Source organism: Musca vetustissima, unplaced genomic scaffold, assembly GCF_032173495.1.
Source record: "Musca vetustissima isolate MV318-11 ecotype Yass unplaced genomic scaffold, APGP_CSIRO_Mvet_v1 utg36391, whole genome shotgun sequence".
Taxonomy (NCBI): Eukaryota; Metazoa; Arthropoda; class Insecta; order Diptera; family Muscidae; genus Musca; species Musca vetustissima.
In genome coordinates, this window is record NW_026879293.1 from 98220 (window position 1) to 121412 (window position 23193).

Sequence of the window (23193 nt, forward strand, 5' to 3'; positions counted from 1 at the left end):
TCTGCTCTCTCAATTCACTCTCTTTTACTGGACTTTTGGGTAAACGAACAACATTTTGTAATAATTTGTACAAATTCGTACAAATTATTGAGTAAACGAACGAACCTAATATCGGCTTTGTACTTCCTGAGTATATCCGCCAAAGCGAACACTGCCCCTGTTCTGTACAACGTGCGCACATTCCAAGTGCAGATTCGCAGATCGTGGTCCTTTATACGTTTGCGGGGGTCGTCAACATTAGGGGGGTTTGGTTTTCTTTGCTTTTTCATAGTAGGTTGGGTTTTCCGAGAGTGGGCAACTAACCCGACGCCTCAACCCATTTTTTTATAGTTCTTATGTGTGAACTCGCGGCACATGTTAGCTCACTATTTCATCGGGTGATGAGAATAGCTCCCCAGGTGGCACCGCGGGGAGGTCAGTGTCCACAATTGAGATGAAAGAGGGACCAAGATAAACCTGGGCTTCGCCATGTTAAAGCCAATCACAAAATTTTAATATTTTTAAAAAAGGTTACGGAGCACAATAAAATTGATCAACAATCACAAAGTTTTAAAAGTATAATTCTGACATTCGGTATGTAGTTTTGTATATTATAAACAAATGGAATACGGCAAAAAATGTTAGTAAATTATACTTAACGGTACTAATTATAAATATAGGAATCTGTTATTAAATAATTATCTGAAACTATGGCATTAAACATAAATATTTCTAGAAATAAGTTCTAAAACATACTACGCATTGTATATATAATATAATTCGGTACAAGGCTTTTTCTATGAAAAACAATGGTTCTCGCAGTAGAGGTCGTGTAGAGGTAAAGTCCGGAAATTTTATAGGTATATTTAGCTATAACAAATTAAAAAATGTAATCTTTTTTAATTATGTATTAAAAGGTACTAAATAGGAAAGGTTAGATACAGATATCCAAGTTTTAGTATTTATCTTTGACTATGGGACGAGACTTCACATACAAATATGTAAAACAATGCAAACAAGCCGCTGAACATCACAAGTACTAAATTGTTTGCACTTTTAAATACAAATGTTTCTATCTAATATTTATTTCCAATGATTTTTCCATCCACACGGGAAATATATTATACAGCAGCGACTTTCGATGTAATGAAAAATGGGTGGGATCTTTATGTCGAGGATTTACAAAAAAATACCGACAATTTTTCTCCAATATGGATTTTATATAACGTAATGCACGATAAATACTAAATTTCTGCAATTTTAATGGAAATGTTCCCTATAAAGGCAGTTATCTGTATAATAAATGATCCTCTGAGCAATATATTTTATTACAAATTCGTACTATAAGGGTACACAAGTACTAAATCGTACTACTTTACTATTTTACCATTAGTATTCAATTACCGAAAGGAAAAAAAACGTATTAAGGTACTATTTGCATTGGTCCATCAAGAGGATCGAGGAAATAGTACACTTTCAGGAAATATAAATATAAGTAAGTTTTACTCAATTTAGTAGGATAAAAGCATCAAAGTTTCTATTCGAAAGAAATTCGGAGCAAGATCTGAGATTTCTTAAAAAATTCAATATTCGAAATATTCACATTTATACTCCAATCCAAAAGTATGAAGATTCTTATATAATTTTTAAGTGTGATACTCAGAAATACATAAGTCTATATTAAGTTATATTGTGTAGCTAAATTAATGTTTATTTATTATAAAAAGAACGACGTAGCGGGCCTATGCTAGTTCTATATAAAAGAATATCTTTTTTGAAATAAAAAAGGCATATGATGATAGATTAATGTGTTATTATTGCATATAATTTGTTTGAAATCACAAAATTAACAAAAAAAAAAGCCATCAAAAACAAATTTTAAATAGATACTAAGGTTTGTCTTTAATTTTCTTCATCTGAATCCCTCGCTTGACACAAGCAGATGTTTTGAAGTAAGGCCGAAGAAGAATGATTCCCTTAAATCAATCAACAAATTAATGACATTACAGAGTCTTTCATATTTTATGTTGCGACAAATAGAATATTAAAAATAAATAAAATTATCGTTAGAATTAAGAAAATTACAAAAAAATTACAGAAATAATGTTAAAAACAAATACAGTTTGCATTGTATTGCAACCTGTATTCGTTTTTAACACATTACAAAAAAATTACAGAAACAATGTTAAAAACGAATACAGTTTGCATTGTATTGCAACTATTTCTGCAAAGTACCATGTCGGCGTTTATTTTTGTCGCAGTTCGAAAATTTCAATTCACATGAGAAGCAGAACACTCCGTGAGTTCCAGAACATACTCGATTGTTTTGACTGACTTGATGACTTCATCATCTAACCACATTATTTTTATGGAAGGGCAAATTTTATTTTTTTTTTTTCATTTCGCACCAGTGGGCCACACGGAAAGAAATCCTGCGTACGTCCCTGTTGAGTGAGGCTGTTTTGATGACCATCGCTATATAAGCTACACAATGCAATGGAATTGCTCAATCGTTATATCGCGAAATCGTTAAATCGCATAGTCGTTAAACCGGTATTCTACTGTATATAGATAAAATGTACAGCCCAATCTTCTTAAAATGCACTATAGTGTCACTGAGCCCACAAAGCCATTTATAAAAAAGCACAAACAACAACCAAGATATAAATTTTCCTATTGGCACGAAAGGGTTCCACTTAGTTTATCTTTTCAACTTTAAGATGTTTTCATCTTTTATATAAGAGATTATAAAAAAATCAATAATTACCCGGCATTGACCCACACCAAATCTCCAGGACGTTGAATAAATCTATAAACTGGAATATTTTCCTTATATAGATCATCCAAAACTGGCCACCAAGATCCATGTAAGTAGCTTATATTGTTTTGCTCGCACAAATTGTGAATTCCTCCCCAATATGCGTCAGGAACAGCAAACCACTCACAATCCCCAGGTCCAATGTTAATGTTTATTGAACAGAAATTGTTGTTTTCTTGGTGTCCCGGTGTTCTACTTCCGGGCACTTTCATATAAAGTTGGACTGTGTTCATACCCAATATAACATGACCAACATGAGAAAGCATATTTGCGGCAGATATTACGCGGCCGAATGCAGGCAATTTTTGGAGCTCAGCTAGTTGGGGTCGCCATTTCCGCTCATCTGACAAATCGACATTAGTTCCAAACCTAAAAATAAGTATTTGAATATAGTGAGTGAAGATATTAATGAAATAATATTGCATAGAAAAATTTAAACTGTAAATATACATATTTTTTTCATTTTATTAAATTTTATTTATGCAATTAGAGAAATACCTATTTCTCTTAGCACGTCTCTTAACTCTGTAGAAAACTTCACTTGTTGTAATAAATATGTAGGGGAGAGGGGCACCTTTGAACACTTTTTTCTTTCAAGCCTTGTATTTTTTTTAAATTTTACCTAATAGGTACATATGTAACCATACTTTAAGCTTGATAAATATATTTTAATTGACATTTTTGAACGACATGGTATTTTACAGTGTTAGTGTTCAAATATTTTTTTTATTATTTATTATTATTTTTTATTATTATTTATTTTATTCTTACAAACGTTGTTTTGCCGTAACAGAATTGCATTAATTTAGGTTTTGTAAAAATTAACGACCTCATGAAAAATATATTTCAGAAACTATTTACCATTTAAGTTATGTGAAATTTCCGCAATAAAGAAATACTCATAATATTTTCCTCACATCGGTAAGTATCGCAATATATTAAGTAAATTTTGTTTTTTTTTTTTTTTTTTTGCACCAATAAATGACTGTTCCTATTTTGATCATATACAATTCATAAGTCTTTTGAATCATCAAAATTTTTCCAGACGTTCTTGATTTATAAAAGGTGTAAGCAACACAACATTCGATTACTCCAATCTCCGACAAATTTTCGTTGGTAAAACTCTTCCCACTGCGATTAAAAACTATCGTAGGAGAATGAGAGTCAAATTTTCACATCATGAAAAATATATTTGAGGAACAATAAAATCACATATAAGTTAGAGACCTAGAGCATCTAATGCGAAATTGTCACCATGTAGTATTCGAATTTATATATTTATACTTTCCAAATATAAGAACATTTTCAATAATACCTTCCATAGCTAGCTAAATTGTTGAGGTATTTGTTACGTTTTTAAACCTCCTAATCCATGGTCCATATTTTTCATAGTCTGATTTTACATACAAAGTAGTAGTAACAAATACCCCATAAATTGCCATTAATTCGGTATTTCATGTAGGGTAAGAAAGTTCTCTGTAAATTTTCGGTATAGTTCTTTATGGTATATGCCCCACATAATGGTAGGCATATCCGGTCCTTCAAAATATGTTTTTCAAGATTTTATCGTATTTTCTCAACATTTTATTTCATAAAAACCTTCCCATTTCAATTACAGATAACAGTTAACAGAAAGAATTTTTAAGTCAAGTAGGTCCAGCCGATCTCAATTGATGATTTTTTTTACATAATTTTTATAATGGTTTTTTCGTTTGACACCCATGCGCATTTCACGAAAACAGGTTATGTATGTATTGGTGTCGGAATACTTAACGTTGATTAAGCATCCAATCTCTAATCGGGCAAAACGCAAAGAAACTATATAGCGCGCCATCTGTCGGATGGACTTAAAATTAAACAGAAACACTCCTCACGCCCCATAGAACATGTACATACTATTTGATCAAAATCGATGCAGTAGTTTTTGAGTTTAGCGATCACGAACATACACGTAATTTATATATATAGAGATATATTGAGATATAGAGATAGAGATATGAGAAATTCATTTATTTCTTAAAAAATATATACAAAAAGTTTAAAAAATTCAAATCAAAATTTATTAAAACATAAAATCAAGGCCTATATAAGGTCTGCCAATAAGCGAATTCACAGAGAAAACTCAAGTTTAACGTATTTTTTTTTTTTTTTTTGCCGAGGCGAAAACTAATTGTTTCGCCTTTAAATAAAAAAACACCGCCAAAACACAACACAATTTATAATTTGTAGGATAATTTACTTCAAAATCTTCATTAACTCTTGAAATTGTCCAAATGTGCTTCACAAAGACAATACAAATTAAAATTTAATGAATGTTCACAAAATATTAATATTTTCGTTTTGACGTCTAACATAATTTTGTATGTATGTATAGGTTTCAAAAGATGATTTGACAGCAAACTTTATACTCACCTGTGCTTACTGGCCAACCTTATATATCCCTTGCATAAAATGACTTAAAAACAAAAATTAATATAGTGAAAAATACAGTTAATTTCGAAATCTTATTAGCCCATTTGAAATTTTGAGAAATGGAAGCCAAAAGTTAAAAACTCAATTTTTTACTGGGGTTTATTGGACATGTTCAAAGGTGCCCCACCTGTGGCATTTTACGGAAATTTATAAGAAATTTTTTTGTAGAAAATATATATGACAGAAAATACTTTAGTTATGTTTGAAATGATTGTTGGAATGCAAAAAAATGTTTAACGAAAGAAAACGATTACCGAATTTTTCCTGCGCCCTTACAACCAAAAAATTAAAAGTTTACAACGTCACTGCGAAAACATGGTCACTCATGTAAACTTTGTCGACAACTGAAAAACTAGACAAAACGGTTTACCCAGATAAAGAACAAGATTGGCAAATGAAAAAAGTTGGTTGCGGGTCGGAAAAAATTTAAATCGAGATTTTAAGACCGCTGTTCAAAGGTGCCCTCCTCACCCCTCACAGCAAAATATCTTTGATACTTTGAGGTACAGATATTTTTCGAAAAATGGGTTTCAATATCGACTGGTGAAAGGGGTACTTAAAATCTATTACTTTAATCGATTTTTTGAACTATAATACGTCATTCAATACATACGTGGCTATTTTTTTTATCGTGTATTTTCAATCCCGTTGTAATTGCGATCTTACAGTAAGCAAAATCCGTTGAAAAGACTGATAAGTGTTCAAATAAATTTGTAGTCGAAAATTATGCAAACACGTATATTATAATCTAAAACTCAGAAATGGGACCTGGGATGTAACCTTTATATGGAAGCAATGTCAAAGTTTCGACCGGCATTTAAAATTTTCTGCAAATATGTTTTTCATCAAGGAACTATGACTGCCGATTTCCATGAATGGGGAATGATTCCGGTGTCAAAGACTGAGTTGTAAAAAGAGAATAATTGAAGGTTTTAAGAAAAAGACATAGGATTATACTTACAAAATGTATATGTCGTTGGATTTCATTGATGTGAATAGGGTGAAGTTCCTTTTCCTAGATATTTTGTGAATTTTATGCCACACAAAGCTGAGAGGTAGATCACGACTGATAGTTTTTGCGGAATTATTTTTGTTTTTTTGTATTTTAGATACAAATCTAAATTTAGCTTTGGCATTTTTGTATAAAAGTAGGTTATCGGATAAAGGAGCCTTTTTAAAAGCACGATAGAGGCGAACCTTGTTCTTGCGTAGGGTGTATAATTCCTTATTCCACCATGGGACAGATCATTTGGATGTATGCCTTGTAATTGGGATACTATTATTGGCTGCATTTCTTATTGCTTTTATAAAATGACATTAATTTTGTTAGAATTTCCGACAAGAGTGTTGGCATTTAGTGAAATGTCAACATCATTTTTGAAAGGGTCACAATTTGCCTTCTTCAAATTATGTTTATAAAATGGTTTAAACATTGCAACAGGTGTACCAAAATCAATGTGATTATTAGAAAATTATCACTACTGTAAAGGTCATCTAAAGTATGACTACATTTAATTTTTATTTATTTACTCACATTAATTTCAAAGTCCGCAGACCACATTTAACAAATTACCAGTCTACAAAATCTCATAATTACACTTATAATAAACAATAACGCGAAAATTCTCGACTATAAAATAAAACAAGAACATCTTAACAATCACGATAACAATTGCGGGCTAAGAATAATACATGTACATTTCACTAACTTGACAAGCAATACTAATAAAAGTAGTAATTATTCACAGAAACCCAAACAAAAATTTTGACTGCAACTAAGATTCTACTCGAAGATCGAGCGGAAATAGCTTAATATATAAAAAAAATAATAAGTTACTCTATAATGTTATTGTGGTTATTAAAACAGTATTAAAAAATACAAAAATTAAGGGACTTATCATTACAATAAAATTAATTAACAATAATTTATACATCTGTTATCACAAGAAGGGTGGGATCTACTCAAGTATCTGTAATAATAAAATTCATTTTACAATATTAATTAAAATATAGAAAAAATAAATATAAAAATAAATATAATTAAACAGGATGGGGTTTAAATAGAGGGTATCTTACAAAATGTAATTATATAGGATGGGGTCTACTCAAATAAAAGCACAAAAGCATTATGTAGGTAGGTGTTCCGAACGTTGATAAATGTGTAGGTTTGCCATCGTTTGGTATACAAAGGATTTGTGCATTCAGGACATTTTCCAAAATAAGACCCCTTGAATTCCTTCTGAGCTAGGTTGCAGTGTTGTATGTTTTGGGAATTTTATTAATTTTGTTGGTGTTATGAGGATGTGTTGTTGATTGGCGAATCAACGTTAGAGAGATTATGTGTTGGTTGGTTTACTGTTATGTGTTATTCTCTTTTTTCTTCTTTCTATTGCATCGGAGAGACTCTCAATTGGCATTTCTGTTGGATCTATTTTAGGCGTATATATCCAAGCTTATTTAAAGAAACACTTATTTGCGATTTTGTTTTTGAGCACCATTTTTCTTTGTTGAAATGCTGGAGATTGTTGGTTGCTCTTTTTTTTGGTGATTGCAGTTTATGCGTAGCACTTTCGTACATAGGATTGAATCATGCACAGCAGATGAGCATACATAAAAAATGTGAGCATTTTTGCAGAATTTTTTTTTGTGTGACCGAGGTTAAAGCTGTTTTTACATTGAATCAGGTTAGGAGTATATACTTTAACTTTGCAATTTATGATACCAATTTCAACAGTTTTGGGTAGTTCGTATAAGGATGTAGAATGGAGTGTTAAATATACATAGTACCATCGCTAAATTTGGTTATTTTTTGACAGTCGACAACGCCTTGTGATTTCCATTTCCTAAGTCTTCTGAGGGAAGATCGGTCAGCAGATCGCAATGTAAAAAACCTTTAACGATATTTAATGTGCGATGATAACTGCATACAATTGGACCAATTCCAGCGAGGTATTTGGTTAAAAAAAAACGGTTTGCTTGAGCTTAATTTTTTGTCGGAAACATAAGATTGCCGTTACGGGTGAAGATGGTTCTGGGAGTGGGTTCCGCAGAAATTCCTTGGATTGCTTTAAATAACAGAAATATGTTGAACGATTTTAGAGTTTTTTCAGTGTTTTTAGTTTTCCTTACAACGTATTTGGGGCATGATTGGTTTTTGTTTTTATATTGAGGCAGGAGCTGGAAATCTAAGGAATTTCTCAAAGCCAAAGCGTCATGGAAACCACAAACTGTTTTGATTTTTTAAAATGTAGATAAAATGAAGAAAATATGAGAGCATGATGCGACATTTCCGCACACTGCACTTGATGTCATGGCAGGATTTTAAAATTAGGACCCACATAACCTCGAACAACAACGAGAATGCTAATCTGGTGCTATCAACGCGCAAGACGTCCAGTAGACTCTGACCAACTGTGGAACTTGAGAACTACAGCTTTGAAGTAGACAGAGATTTCATCCACCTCGGTTCTGCCAGAAATAAAATAAGTGGCTTCAGTTTTGAGATTCGGAGAAGAATAGTGTTGGCCACCTATCGCCAGACCAAACTCACTCTCTTCAAGACGTTGATACTACCCGTGCTGGTATATGAATCAGAAGCATGGGTATTTCCGTAAACATATGATGCAGCTCTTGGATTGTTTGAGAAATAAATTCTCTCAAATATCTATGAATCGATCTGCGTCTACGGTGAATGTCGGCATCGAATGAACTGCGACCTATACCAACTATATACGGACATCGATATAGTTAGACGTATCGGTGCCTAGGCCATGTTGTGCGAACCATATAAAAGCGATGGTTTACGAAATAGGGAATGACCAAGTATTCGATTGAAAGTTCAAGTGGAGGGTGACATATCAAAGCATAGTCTTTCAAACTGGAAAATCTGCGCACAAGGTCGACGCGCCTGGAAATATTTTTTAAGTTCGGCTAATGGAACAAGTGTTCAGCTAAGTAAGAGTATTGTGTGTGGATAGAGTTAGTACTGTGTTTTTTTGTTTCAAGTTATATAATATATTCGATTTCACCTTTAGATAAAACAATATTTTATTCATTTATTTAGCTTACATCAGTGGTAAATACAAATATATAAAGAGTTTAGGAATATATTTCCTTTTCTACTTAATTATTATACTTATTTATAACATTTGGAGTTATGATTTTACATTTTAATATTATTTATGTAAGAAAAAAAAATAAACCTTGAATGACTAGATGTGGTGGGTTGTTAAACCCATTTATGAAACGATTTCATTGATGTGGGCGTAGCACGAAGATATACATCGAGTAACAAAATTGGATCTAGATATTTCTAGTTGGTCTTTCACTAGTAGGAACCCAGAAAGGGTATGCAATCTTTGGGTGGAATAGTGCCAGGGCAAATCAAAAATCATTTTTAATAACTTGTTTTGAGCCCCCTGTAGTTTCATTATGTGGCAATTTGCTGCCTCCCCAAATAATGGTGCACAATAATAAATTAATGGTAAGAAAATTGATTTTATAATCAATTTTTTTGTTTTCCTTGTTAAGGCCGCATTTTCGATTAATTAATGGGTACATGATCCTGGTGACCTTATTGATTTTATCCACGACGTATGAAATGTGGGCGCCAAAATTTAGTTTTCTGTCCAAGATGACTCCCAAATATTTAACTTTTTCTTCCCATTCAACGTCATGATTTAGAAAACGTAGTGGGTGTTGAGGCAAATAGCATGGTTTACGTTTCCGTGAAAAGTATATTGCTTGCGTTTTATCCGGATTTACAAGAATTTTCCATTTTTTAAAGTAATCATTGATTACAATAAGAGCTTGTTGCAGGTTTGCTGATATTGTGTTTGAGTGTAACCCTTTACTAATTATCGAAGTGTCGTCGGCAAATATAGACACAATACATTCATTTAGTACAGGTATGTCGGCAGTGTATATATTGTATAAGATTGGTGACAAACAGGATCCTTGAGGACAACCATTGGGTATTTTAACTCGCCTCGATTTTGATTTTCCGATATGTACACAGAATGATCTATCACTTAAGTAGCTGTGCACGATTTTGATAATTTGAAGTGGAAACCCAAATTTCTTCATTTTAAATATTAAGCCATTATGCCATACTCCATCAAACGCAGCTTTGATATCTAATAGTACCATGCCTGTAGACTCTGATTTATTACAATTTGTTTTAACCATATTCCTGATTTTAACGAGAGGGTGAATGTTTTAGAAAGTTTCCATTTTCTCGGAAAATAGCACAGTTTTAAACAAGCATTCATTGTTTTTGTTAGGTATTTAAATCCATTTATTGGTAACATTTTTAAGCATTTATTATTTATTCCATCGACACCAGGGGACTTTTTGTTTTTTTTTAATTTTTTAATTAAACTTACCTGTAGACTTGATGGTTCAGGCCGAGACGCATTTATGTAGACGACAGTACGGTTTACTTCAAGCGTTGTATTTATATCACTGAGCGATAGAGAAATAGAATGGTTTTCAAGAAACGTTTCTGCTAGAATCTCACATTTTTCCTCCTCTGTGAAAAACATATTATTGTTGGATTTTAGTGGTGGTATAATATTTTTCCTTTTCTTCAACACTTTTGATATTTTCCAAAATGGGGATGAGGCTTTTTCCAACCCTGTTAGTGTTTCATTCCAATTTTTGTTTCGAAATTCGGATAATTCCATATTTATCTTTTTATTGAGTACATTCATTTGGTGTCTATCTTCAGTGTCTCTATAACGTTTCCAATTTCGTTTATAGATGTTTCGGAACTGGATCATTTCCTTGATGTTTTGAGGTAATTGAATAGACTTATTCATAAATTTACACTTCGGAACGCTCACATCAATAGCCTCGTCGATAATGTTGGTGAAATTTTGTAATAAATGATCTATATTTAATTCAGTTGTGTCATCCAAATTGTTTAATTTTAGTTCCCTGCTAATGTACGATTTAAATCGACTCCATTTGGCTTTCTTGAAATTGTAGAAAGAATGTTCAGTTTTACCAATGGAGCTGTTTATCTCTACTTTAATTGGGAGATGGTCAGATGATAAATTATTTATTGTTTTTACAGAGCATATATAATTTGGGATATCAGTCAGTAATATATCCAATTTAGATGCTTGTCTTCTAGGGTCTGCAGGTATATAAGTGACATTTTGCGGGTATATAACCTCGAATGGACTGGTTTGAATCTTGTCATGGAGTAGATTTCCCCAAAAATTACTTCTTCGGCATCCCCAATTTTGGTGTCTGCAGTTAAAATCTCCTCCAAGGATGATGTTTTTAGTATTTGTCATTTTGTGAATATCCGATAAAAAGTTTTCTTTTCGTTGCAAATTTCGTGAACCTCCCGGGAAATAACAAGCATTTCTATTGCAGTATTATTTAAATAAACCTGAATACCAATATTTTCAATAAGTTTTGTATTTAGAGGTTTTAGCATCTTATGTTGGATATTTCTTCTAATTAATACAGCAACGCCTCCACCTCTTCTATCACGGCGATCATTACGATAGCATGTGAAGAATTGGTTTTTGATAGAAATACTGGCATTTAGCCATGTTTCACATATAAGACAAATGTCAATCTCATTTATGTTTAAAAATTGAATAAGTTCTTCTTGTTTATTCCTTACGCCTCTAGCATTCCAGGAAATTATTTTTAAGTTATTGCTCAATTTAGAAATTTAAAAGCAATGCCAGTTATGACATCAAACTGGTCAAGTTTTGTTTTACAATTTCTTAATTTAGAAATTAATTCAAATGTTAAATTTTTTAATTCTTCAATTGAGAACAAATTATTTTGTTCAGTTTGTTTAATATTTGCCCAACTATTTTCAGGAGGTAATACTTGATTTAGTTTGTTAGGAAATGTATTATTATAGTTCTGGTACGTTGAATAATTTGTTTGGCTACGAATATTCCTTTTCGGCTTCATTCTATCTCTTATTTCAATGTATTTTAATCTACTGGGACATTGAGTAGAGGTTGCCTTATGATCACCACCACAATTTGCACATTTTAAAATATTTTCATTACAGTTTGCTGTAATATGATTTCCTGCACAATTTGCGCAAAACGATTTAAGATTACACCTACTGGATCCATGTCCGAGCATTTGACAGTTGTGACACTGGGTGAGTTTCGATTGATTCGGTTTTTGGTACACCCATTTCACTTTCATATACTCTATAGTTGAATGGAGTTCATTAAGCTCTTTCAATGTTATTGACTTTCTCTCAAAGTAGACAACATAGATAACTTTCTCATCGTTATTTTGCTTTCTAGTAACGAGTTTTACATCAGTGCATTTCAGGCCTTTTGCTAATAGCAAGCTTTTAATTTTTTGAGGATCCCTTTTTTCTAGATCCAAAAGAATGGCTTTATATGGCTTCTCGTCTTAGGTGCCATAAGTAAAAAATTCGAAATTAAATTGCGCTAATGCTCTTTCGCAGACCAATTTAAAATCCTCTTCCTTGGTACAATGCAGTTTAAGTCCAATTGATATTTTTTTTGATGGAATAGTCCGTTATTTTTAAAATTCTGCACATTTCGTGCAACTGTTCAGTTTTGCACTTGAGAAGTGTTATCGGAGGTATTCTCACCTTTTTAATCGAGTCATCGATAATTATTTCTTCTCCAACATTGTCACTATCATCATCGATCGTTTGCAGAGGGTGAAAATAGTTTTGATTTTCTGCTCTCGGAGAGCTGAAATGTTTGGTTTTTTTACTCATGCTGTGGCCATGAGTAACGGCGTCTTCTCCGCGAGAACGTTTAATTTTGTTTTTGTTTTATGATATTTAAGAATAACTGTGTGATACTTTGACTGTGAACGACACTTGCTAATCAGAAAAACACGTCTTAACTCGAGTAGCAAATGAACAAGAGTGAAAATATCAAATAAAGACAAACACTTGTTGCGAATATTTATTTTATTTTTGGCAGAAGAAGTCACACGTGCATAGTTGCTTTTTGTTATTCACCTCAAGCTGCCCTACCTTGTATTATTGTACGATAAAACAATATAGGACACATTTTTATTTTATAATTATATCTTACCTCAACATTTTGTTCCCACTCCTATTTTTCTTTCTTTTCCCACTTATAGAAGCACTACTTAGAGAATCTTTAGAGTCCGAATCTGACATAGGTTGCAAACCTTGGGATCCATTTTTATCTCGTTCCTCCTAAGGAATATATATAATATAAATTAAATGTAGCAAATATTATACAAACACTTACCTTTAGGCTCTCCTGGAAACTTGATGCTTGATACTGTGCATATTTGGCAATAGTTGTATGAGATCTATGAGATATACACGCCCAAACTCGTTTTGCTTGTGAAGAATCCCAATTTTCGTCGGGTGGTTGATGAACCTGTGTTCTTACTTCTACGCTATGATCAGGATTCGCCTCCACTAACGTTTTTGTGGAAAAAAGACCAAGATCCAATTTCAATGCTCCGGCAAGCCCACGAACAACAGCTATTGGGTGCTTTAGGCAGAATTCCTGTAACTGGGGACTAAATGCATGTTTTTTGTTTTCCAAATGTACCGAAGGTGTCGGTGGTAAAAGCTGTTCCCTTGTTAATCGCTGTGGAGGACAATCAGGCGGAGATGGTGGCACTGTGTTGTTACTTAGTATAGAACAAGGCGGAGGCGGTTCGTCCAAAGACAAACATTTTACTGCCATAGTTATTTGCTTGGAGTCCATGTTGATATGAAATCCCGCGGTATTCTGACATTCATCTTCAATGTCACATACATTATTAATTTCATCATTTATAATGTCCTTTTCACTTAAGGATTGGATCTTATCAAGCTGAATCCCTTTTTGTATCGAATCATTAATATTAATATCCATCTCCTCCTTTATGCCAATTGTATCATCATTAAAAGTACTTAATATATCATCAGTAAATGACGTTGGTAAATCCTTTTGAGATAAAATATCGTGCAATTCTTGTTCGCTGACACCTTTAAAAACTCGGCATTTTATTTACACATGTTTAAACTAAATGTTTTAAAATATGACGCTTACCCAGATCAGTTTGGTTAGAGAATGGGTCCCTTGATATATAATCCTCACAGCTTAATGACTGTGAATTGTCACTGAATTCTTTTGAACCTAAATCAATGCCAAGTATGCTATTTGAATTGCCTCGCTGGGATACCAACTGATGCATCTCTGATGACTTATGCAAATTACCTAATTGGTGAAACAACGATTTTTCATGGTTGTTCAAGCTATCCTCTTTCTGTTTAAGATGTTTAAACATTTGTAACTGTTCATTCGATATAGATGTTTTAGTCGATTGAGTTTCTAACTGGATCTGAGAACCATCTCCGTCCTTTAAACGTTTTATTGGGGCGCTTGGGTATGGTGGCGGTGGCCCTTGTGCCTAAAAATATACATTGAAAGTTAACTGTACAATTTATATATACTTTTTTAAATATTTTTTATTAAAAATATTTTAAACAAAGTCTTTAGATCAGGGGGTTACTCTGTATTGCGATGCGTAAGAAAAATTGTAACGCATCGCGTAATTGGTACTCTCTAATTCGTTTTCGCATCTCCTTTCGCATCTAGTTTACGCAAATGTGGCATCACCGCACTCTGTTATACGAAAACGCATGTCAAACTCGTTCGTTAAGCGCAAATATCTTGCGTTAACAAAATAGCAAACGCAAAGGAAGCGAAACATATAAGTAAGCTCAATTACATTTTTTATTTATATATAAATTGTAAATTATTTTAAGTAAAGGGGAAAAAAATCACAGTTTCAGACTCAGCAACGTCAGTTCCTAACTTAAGTAGATTTTATGGGGCTACACAGTGATTTGGCAAAGGGAGAGTTGCAGAGTTCAAATGCGAAACAACGCGCCAATAATTTGTGGACAAAACTGTCTGGCCTCAATTCAAATTGACCTCCTGTAAAAGATGTCGGTGGTTGGATTTATATAAAATGTGAAACTATGTGTGCATATTTACAGGTTGGTGTTCAAAGCAGTGGCCTTTTTATTGGAGTTGGAATTGTTGTGGATCTATTTGGAAAGACGAGCCTTTAATAAATACATAAATGAATCTTTATTGAGAAGAACATTTTGTATAAATCTATAAAAATTAAATATTTGAAAACGTTTGTCACATAATTCGTACTTCTATTTTAATACCCGTGGTCACTTAGGGAGAATATATTTGATCGATCTCATAAAATTCTTTTTTTGTTTTTAATTCGTTCATCATTTTTCTTTAAAAAAACACTCGTACCTCACAAAAATATGTTTTCATTTAAAATTTTTTGACGTTTCCCTTTTTTTATTCTTCGTTATTGTTTACTTTGTGGCGACAGTGTTGCCCTATTTTCGATTTAATTTGCGAAAGCGTTTGCGTGAGCGTTACAGAGTACCAAATTGTACTCTTAACGCATTTAGCTTTCGCATCGCACTTGCTTTCGCAACGCAATACAGAGTAACCCCCCAGAAGTGTCGAATCTGACTGTTGAAAAATTAATCTTAGTAATATTTTTAATGCAAATGTATAATACAAATGTAAGATTGAAAAAACTAGAAATTTCTACTATGTGAATATATTTACATTTGACAAGTCATCTTCTTCCTACACTTGTACACAAAACTGCAGTGGTAAGAGAGGGATTTACTTCGTGTAAGTGGCACAGAAACATAATATAAGTCCAAAATATTTAATGTTCAACATTATCACACAAATTGGAACCTTTTTCTAATTTTGTGATATATATATATATGTAGTGGTGATTTGACTTGAATATTGACCTAATGTATATTTTTACACATCAAACCAGTAAAGAAAGTAGTAAAGTCGGACTGGGCCGACTATATGATACCCTTCACCACTTTGGGTATATTCTACACATGTATCCGAAAAGACGTCGCCTTTTTAAAGGAATTTTGACCTGAAATTGAACGAACTTAAATATGTGATGTTCATGTCGTTCTGGAACCTATGCAAAATTTCATTTCATTTGGGCATGTTTAGAATCGTTTGCGCACAGTGGGACAGATTTGTGTAAATCGATTTAAAGCAAACTTGACACACGCTATTCGATATGCTGCACTGTTTAAAATTTAATCTCAATCAGACACCTATTGATTATTTTGTGTACAATTAACATAGATAAGTCGAAATTATATATGGAAGCTACGATATATCTATATCTGAACCGATTTGAAGTAAACTTGCCAGAGATTAATTTATATTAGTCTTGATTTAGATTAGGCGAGTTTACTTGCGGCAAGTCTTTGTTTGTAGGAGAGAGGGGCAAGGGGAATAGAAATGGAAAAAAATTGCTCGTACCGACAATTTTCTGGCAATTCGTTTTGTGTATTTCGTATTTTTTGACATTTTATATTTATATAAATGTGAAAAAACTATTTGAAACAAATAAACAATTTTTTTTTTTTTGAAACCGAATTTCCTTGTATAGACGCATGAAGCAAGTTCAAAAGAGAACGATAAGAATTGCCGCAAGTAAACTCGCCTAATCTAAATCAGACATAACAATCTAGAACATTTTCACAAAATGTAAAAAAAATTAATTTTGAAATCGACTTGCCTTGTATAGACGAATGAAGCAAGTTCAAAAGAGAACGATAACATTGCCGCAAGTAAACTCGCCTAATATAAATCACGACTTAATTTCAGTAATTTCAGTGTGTCAATCGGCCTAGCTGTGGATCTTTAGTGCACAATTTACTTAAAATCGGAGGAAAATATGTATAGGACGTGTACACATCATTCTAGACTTAAGTAAATACGATATGCCAAAATTCGTGCAAATCGAATGATTTTCAGAGACTTTGGTGCACCATTTTCCTAAAATCGGGCGAAACTATATATGGGAGCTATTTGTAAATCTAAACCGATTTTCACGAAACTTAGCACACATCATTCTAGACCTAGTTCAATAGGCTATACAAAATTTCGTGCAAATCAAATGATTTTCAGAAACATTGGTACACCATTTACCTAAAATCGGGCGAAACTATAGGAGCTATATCAAAATCTTAACAGATTTTCACGAAACTTAGCACACGTCTTTCTAGACTTAATTCAATACGCTATGCCAAAATTCGTGCAAATCAAATGATTTTCAGGGACTTTGGTGCACCATTTACTTAAAATCGGGCGAAACTATATATGGGAGTTATATCTAAATCTAAACCGATTTTGACGAAAATTAGCACACATCATTCTAGACCTAGTTCAGTTGGCTATACCAAATTTCGTTCAAATCGAAATTTGGTATAGCCTACCATAAATCGGACGAAAATATATATGGGAGATATATCTAAATCTGAACCGATTTTTCCCAATTTCAATAGGCTTCGTCCTTGTGCCAAACAAATGAACTGTGCCAAATATCATCCAATTCGGATCATAAATGCGACCCGTACTTTGTTTACAATTTAACATGGACAAACAGACGGACGGGCATGCATAAATCGACTCAGAAAGTGATTATTTTTGTCATACGCTACCAAAAGAATTTTGGAAAGGTTACTAGACTCAGAAATTAGAAATACCACTGACCATAGTAAACTTAGTCCCAGCATGCTTATATCAAAGGCAGATCAGTGATACAGGCCTGCATGAGATGGTTGGGTGCATCGAGAAGAATATGGAGTCCTCTGGCTACACTTTGGCCGCAATGTGAAGCTAGAAGCCATCCATTCTGCTCTCGTAAGCACAGGTATCCACTCACTCCTTACGGAATGGATTGATAGAATGCTGGAAAGCAGAATTATCAACTCATCCTTAGGAGAGAGTTCCATGAGGAAATCTGTCAACAGAGGCACACCACAGGGAGGAGTACTATCCCCTCTTTTGTGGCTTCTGGTGATAAATGAGATACTTATGAAATTCAATCATCTCAGGATAAAGGGGGTAAGTTTCTAACGACAATTGCAGACATCCTGGAGGGTGCCCTTTCAACCCTGTCTAATTGGGCTTGCACCAAAGATCTTGGTGTAAACGCCACTAAAACAGAACTGATGCTCTTCACTAGGAAACGCAAGATTCCTAGTTTCAGCAAAATATCTTGGCACCATCCTTGACCGCAAACTAATGTGCAATAGGAATGTTGAGGAACGCTCTAAGAAGGGATTGCTAGCACTCTACTCATGTAAGAATTCCATAGGTAAGAGCTTGGTTGTCTTGTTTTGTGGCAGGGGGTTAACAAAAAGATGCTCTGACAAAATTTAATTTAGTACAGCGATTGGCTTCAATCCTGATCACCGGAGCATTAAGAAGTACATCACAGGCAGCCTTGAACGCAATGACCAGGGAACCCATTTCCAATACCAGTTGTTGTGTTGATATAAAAACCATCTGAGTCAATTTTTGGCCGCCTATGTGAAATGGTTTGCCAGTTAATAAGTTTATACCCTATTTTTGGGTAAATACTCAAAATAGGGGTACCTTTGTATGGGGGCTACCAGTAAACGTGGACCTACATACATAAATTTTTGCATGAACATTTGGTACGCAAAGAGAACATTCTGTGCCAGTTGTTGTGTTGATATAAAAACCATCTGAGCCAAATGTTGGCCGCCTATGTGAAGTGGTTTGCCAGTTAATAAGTTTATACCCTATTTTTGGGTAAATACTCAAAATAGAGGTACCTTTGTATGGGGGCTACCAGTAAACGTGGACCTACATACATACATTTTTGCATGAACATTTGGTACGCAAAGAGAACATTCTGTGCCAAATTACAGCCTTTAATCGGGAGATACGGTTATATGGGGCTATATCAAAACTTGGACCCAGGGACCCCATTTTGCATTTCAATATTTGCTTTGACATTAAAAACATGTAAACAAAATTTTACGCCCTTAAAGTATCGTAAAACTACCCATTCTAAAACGATTTGATAACAAAAACCCGGAAATATAGTGTAAGATGTTGTATTACCGATCCAATATAGTAAATACCCAAATAAATACCCACAAATGGGTATTTACCCAATTTACCGGGTATTTACCCACTGCCCATATCTATCAATTACAGGTTGGGACAGCGATTTTAACACGGAACGCATGCTCGAGGCCTTCGGCCAGCAGAACACGACACTGTATGTAACAGCGAGGAGAAAACACCCAGCAACAAATATGAGGGAGCTGAGGGGAAGTTCACGGACTACCAAGAAGACCGGTTACTGGAGGACAAATGATAGAAGTCATCCAGATTAATCTCCATCGGCAATGCAAATATGGGTTCTCGGCCGAGAACCTGTATAATATGCCACTAAAATGTATTCTTTCTCTTTTCCCCGGAGTTGTAAACATCGGACGCCACTGTACTGAAGCAGGGCAGTGGTAACATTTACCTGGCATCAGTATATCCAACGGCGGAGCTGCAGCGACTGGTGAAGAAAGCACAGAAAACAGTTAAGGAAGTACTAATTGGTAGTGATGCTAACTCACATCATATTGCGTGGGGTAGTACTAATACTATCAAGAGGGGACAGGCCTAATAACCCTTAACATAGGCAATAAACCTACCTTTGTTAACAGAATTAGTGAGAAGGTATTAGATATAACAAAATGTTCAGCAAACTTAATAGATGAGGTCCAGGAATGAAGAGTCTCAGAGGAGTACTCCTTTTCTGACCACAAATATATTACTTACTTTCGGCCACCGGCGAAACCCATTTACTTCCGAAACAATTCCAAAAATAATTTGATAAAGTTCGAGACACTAGTCACGGAGAGGTTAGGGCAACCCAATTATGAGAGCCTAGACACGAATGACATAGACAAAAACGTCAAAAAATTAACGAAAAAAAATAATAGTAAAGTCTTGCGAGGAAAGTTGTCCTCTTCGAAAATGGAAATCTGCTTTTGAAAACCCCTGGATGAGAGGGGAGATTCGGAATAAAAGAAAGAACGTCCGTATGCTTTACAACAGAGCACGCCGGAAAAAAACACTGTATTCTGGAGTACAATAAAATGACTAGAACCGCCAAACGCAACTCCAGGAAGCTGTTCTGCGAACAAGTAGACATCTTGAACAACGTTCAAAAAATCAAGAAGTTGATATCTAAGACCCACACGCAAACCGAAACTATGGTATCGCCGTCTACAGTAACAGGGTAGAAACAATTAAGGAAACATCAAGGACAATGGACGATGTCATGGCAGACAGAGAAGAAAGATCAGAGGAACCAGTGGAAACCGTTTTACATGAGGTAGTACACCATATTGAGGGCACTCTCGACAAGAAAATGTATACCTTAGCGGTAGATCTAAGGATTGGATATGCGTATTAGGGCTGACATTGTTGGAAGCTCATTCAATGTCAATGCATACCGCTAAGGTATACATTTTCTTAGCGAAATTGCCCTCAATATGGTGTACTACCTCGTGTAAAGCGGTTTCCAAGTTGACCGGGCAATCATAAACTGGGTTAACTATATGCTAAGGAATTGATGGATTAGCTGTAGCATACAGGACAAAACAGACATAAGTAGGTTACCGCTTCTGTGGGTAACTACCTTAAGGGAACCCCACCCATTCTCGATTTTAATTTTTCAAGATTTTCAGTGGGCTGGTAAATCAATACCAATGCTTGTTAAGGTTTGTAACTTTGCACATATATATTTGAAGATTTAAAAGAGAAGAAAAATAATTTACAAAAAATGTTTGTTATTGTCTTTTTGTTGTTTTTTGTAACGATAACTATACACTCACAGAGAAACGTGTAAAAATTTGGAATCGATTGGGTTATTAGTTTTTGAGTTATCGTGCCCGCCATTCGCAAAAGAGAAAAACGCGTTTAAAGTTTGAGAAGCCCTTTGGCCGTCACTTGATGCTGACACAATAAATTGGCTATAGTTTCAAGAGTTTTTGAGATTTTTACTTGCAATTTTGTAGGGACATTCATGAATTAGTGTAGATTCGAATTAAATCAAAAAAAAATTTTGACCCCGAGAATGGGGGAGGGGGGGTCACCTTAAATGGACTCTTAAGGAACTTAACCGATGAAGGATTTCAACCAGTGCAGATGACTTACTATGCAGAAAAGCTGAAAGGGTGTTATCATCGCCTTCAATAGGGCTAAACAGAGGGCTTAAACATAAATTCGGACAAAAGGGAGATATATCTTTTCACTAGAAATACAAAAATAGGTCAGTATGAAGAGCCCATCTTCCAAAACAAAACGATAGCCATATCAAATGAAGTTAAGTATCTGGGAGTTATTCGAGACAGGGCTGGGGGCTGACAAGGCCCTATCTGTAGAAGAGCCGTAGATTCTAAATGGGATTTCATGCCTAAGATGATATACTGGATCTATAAGAGCGTTATTAGACAGATTCTAACATCCGTGTCTGTTGTCTGGTAGACAGCAATGGATAAAAAATGTTACGTAAAAGCGTTGCAGAATGTTTAGAGAACGTGTTGCCTAGGCATATGTGGGGCAATGCGGGCAACACCAAGTAGGGCTTTGGAGACAATACTATGTATACTTCCAATGGATATCCAAATAAAATATGAAGCGACAGTCGCAGCTTTAAGACTCAATGCAATGGACGAGTGGATAGACACCGGCCACAACGTACCGCACAAAAACATATTCCTACAGGGTCAACAAAAGTTTTGATTCATACATGAAACGAGAGTAGTCACACGGTGTGAAACTATAATACTAGATAGAGAACAATGGAATAGCGGAACACAGATGGATCTCGACTATAAGTAAAGAATGTCTTAAATGTTTAGGAAAAAACCTAGGACAAAATGCAGCAAGTATAATTATAGATAGCAAACAAGCTATAAATGCAATATCCTCCATAACAGTTAAATCTAAAACTGTATTTGAATGTATAAATATCATTAATAATTTCTAACAACAAGGACCTATACAATTATATGGGTACCGAGTCAAAAAGCAATCATAGGCAACAAGATAGTCAACCAACTAGAAGTGCTACTGCACTACCCACAATAAATGTGAATACCGCAACAAAAGGGAGATATATCTTTTCACTAGAAATACAAAAATAGGTTAGTATGAAGAGCCCATCTTCCAAAACAAAACGATAGCCATATCAAATGAAGTTAAGTATCTGGGAGTTATTCGAGACAGGGCTGGGGGCTAACAAGGCCCTTTCTGTAGAAGAGCCGTAGGTTCTAAATGGGATTTCAAGCCTAAGATGATATACTGGATCTATAAGAGCGTTATTAGACCGATTCTAACATCCGTGTCTGTTGTCTGGTAGACAGCAATGGATAAAAAATGTTACGTAAAAGCGTTGCAGAAAGTTTAGAGAACGTGTTGCCTAGGCATATGTGGGGCAATGCGGGCAACACCAAGTAGGGCTTTGGAGACAATACTATGTATACTTCCAATGGATATCCAAATAAAATATGAAGCGACAGTCGCAGCTTTAAGACTCAATGCAATGGACGAGTGGATAGACACCGGCCACAACGTACCGCACAAAAACATATTACTACAGGGTCAACAAAAGTTTTGATTCATACCTGAAACGAGAGTAGTCACACGGTGTGAAACTATAATACTAGATAGAGAACAATGGAATAGCGGAACACAGATGGATCTCGACTATAAGTAAAGAATGTCTTAAATGTTTAGGAAAAAACCTAGGACAAAATGCAGCAAGTATAATTATAGATAGCAAACAAGCTATAAATGCAATATCCTCCATAACAGTTAAATCTAAAACTGTAGTTGAATGTATAAATATCATTAATAATTTCTAACAACAAGGACCTATACAATTATATGGGTACCGACTCAAAAAGCAATCATAGGCAACAATATAGTCAACCAACTAGAAGTGCTACTGCACTACCCACAATAAATGTGAATACCGCAACACGCCAAGAAATGAGGGCGTGACAATACTAAGCA

General features: G+C 34.4%; 1 protein-coding gene across 1 annotated transcript in view; it reads right to left on the bottom strand.

Moving 5' to 3' along the window:
• Positions 1–23193, bottom strand: part of LOC133324112 (histone demethylase UTY) — a 182922-nt gene that overhangs the window by 15480 nt on the left and 144249 nt on the right. The window contains exons 7-11 of the mRNA XM_061532995.1: positions 14317–14677; positions 13519–14252; positions 13336–13463; positions 10654–10732; positions 2747–3168 (exon numbers count right to left, since the gene is read on the bottom strand). Coding sequence (XP_061388979.1) covers positions 2747–3168; positions 10654–10732; positions 13336–13463; positions 13519–14252; positions 14317–14677 — 1724 coding nt within the window. The remainder of the gene's footprint in view (positions 1–2746; positions 3169–10653; positions 10733–13335; positions 13464–13518; positions 14253–14316; positions 14678–23193) is intronic.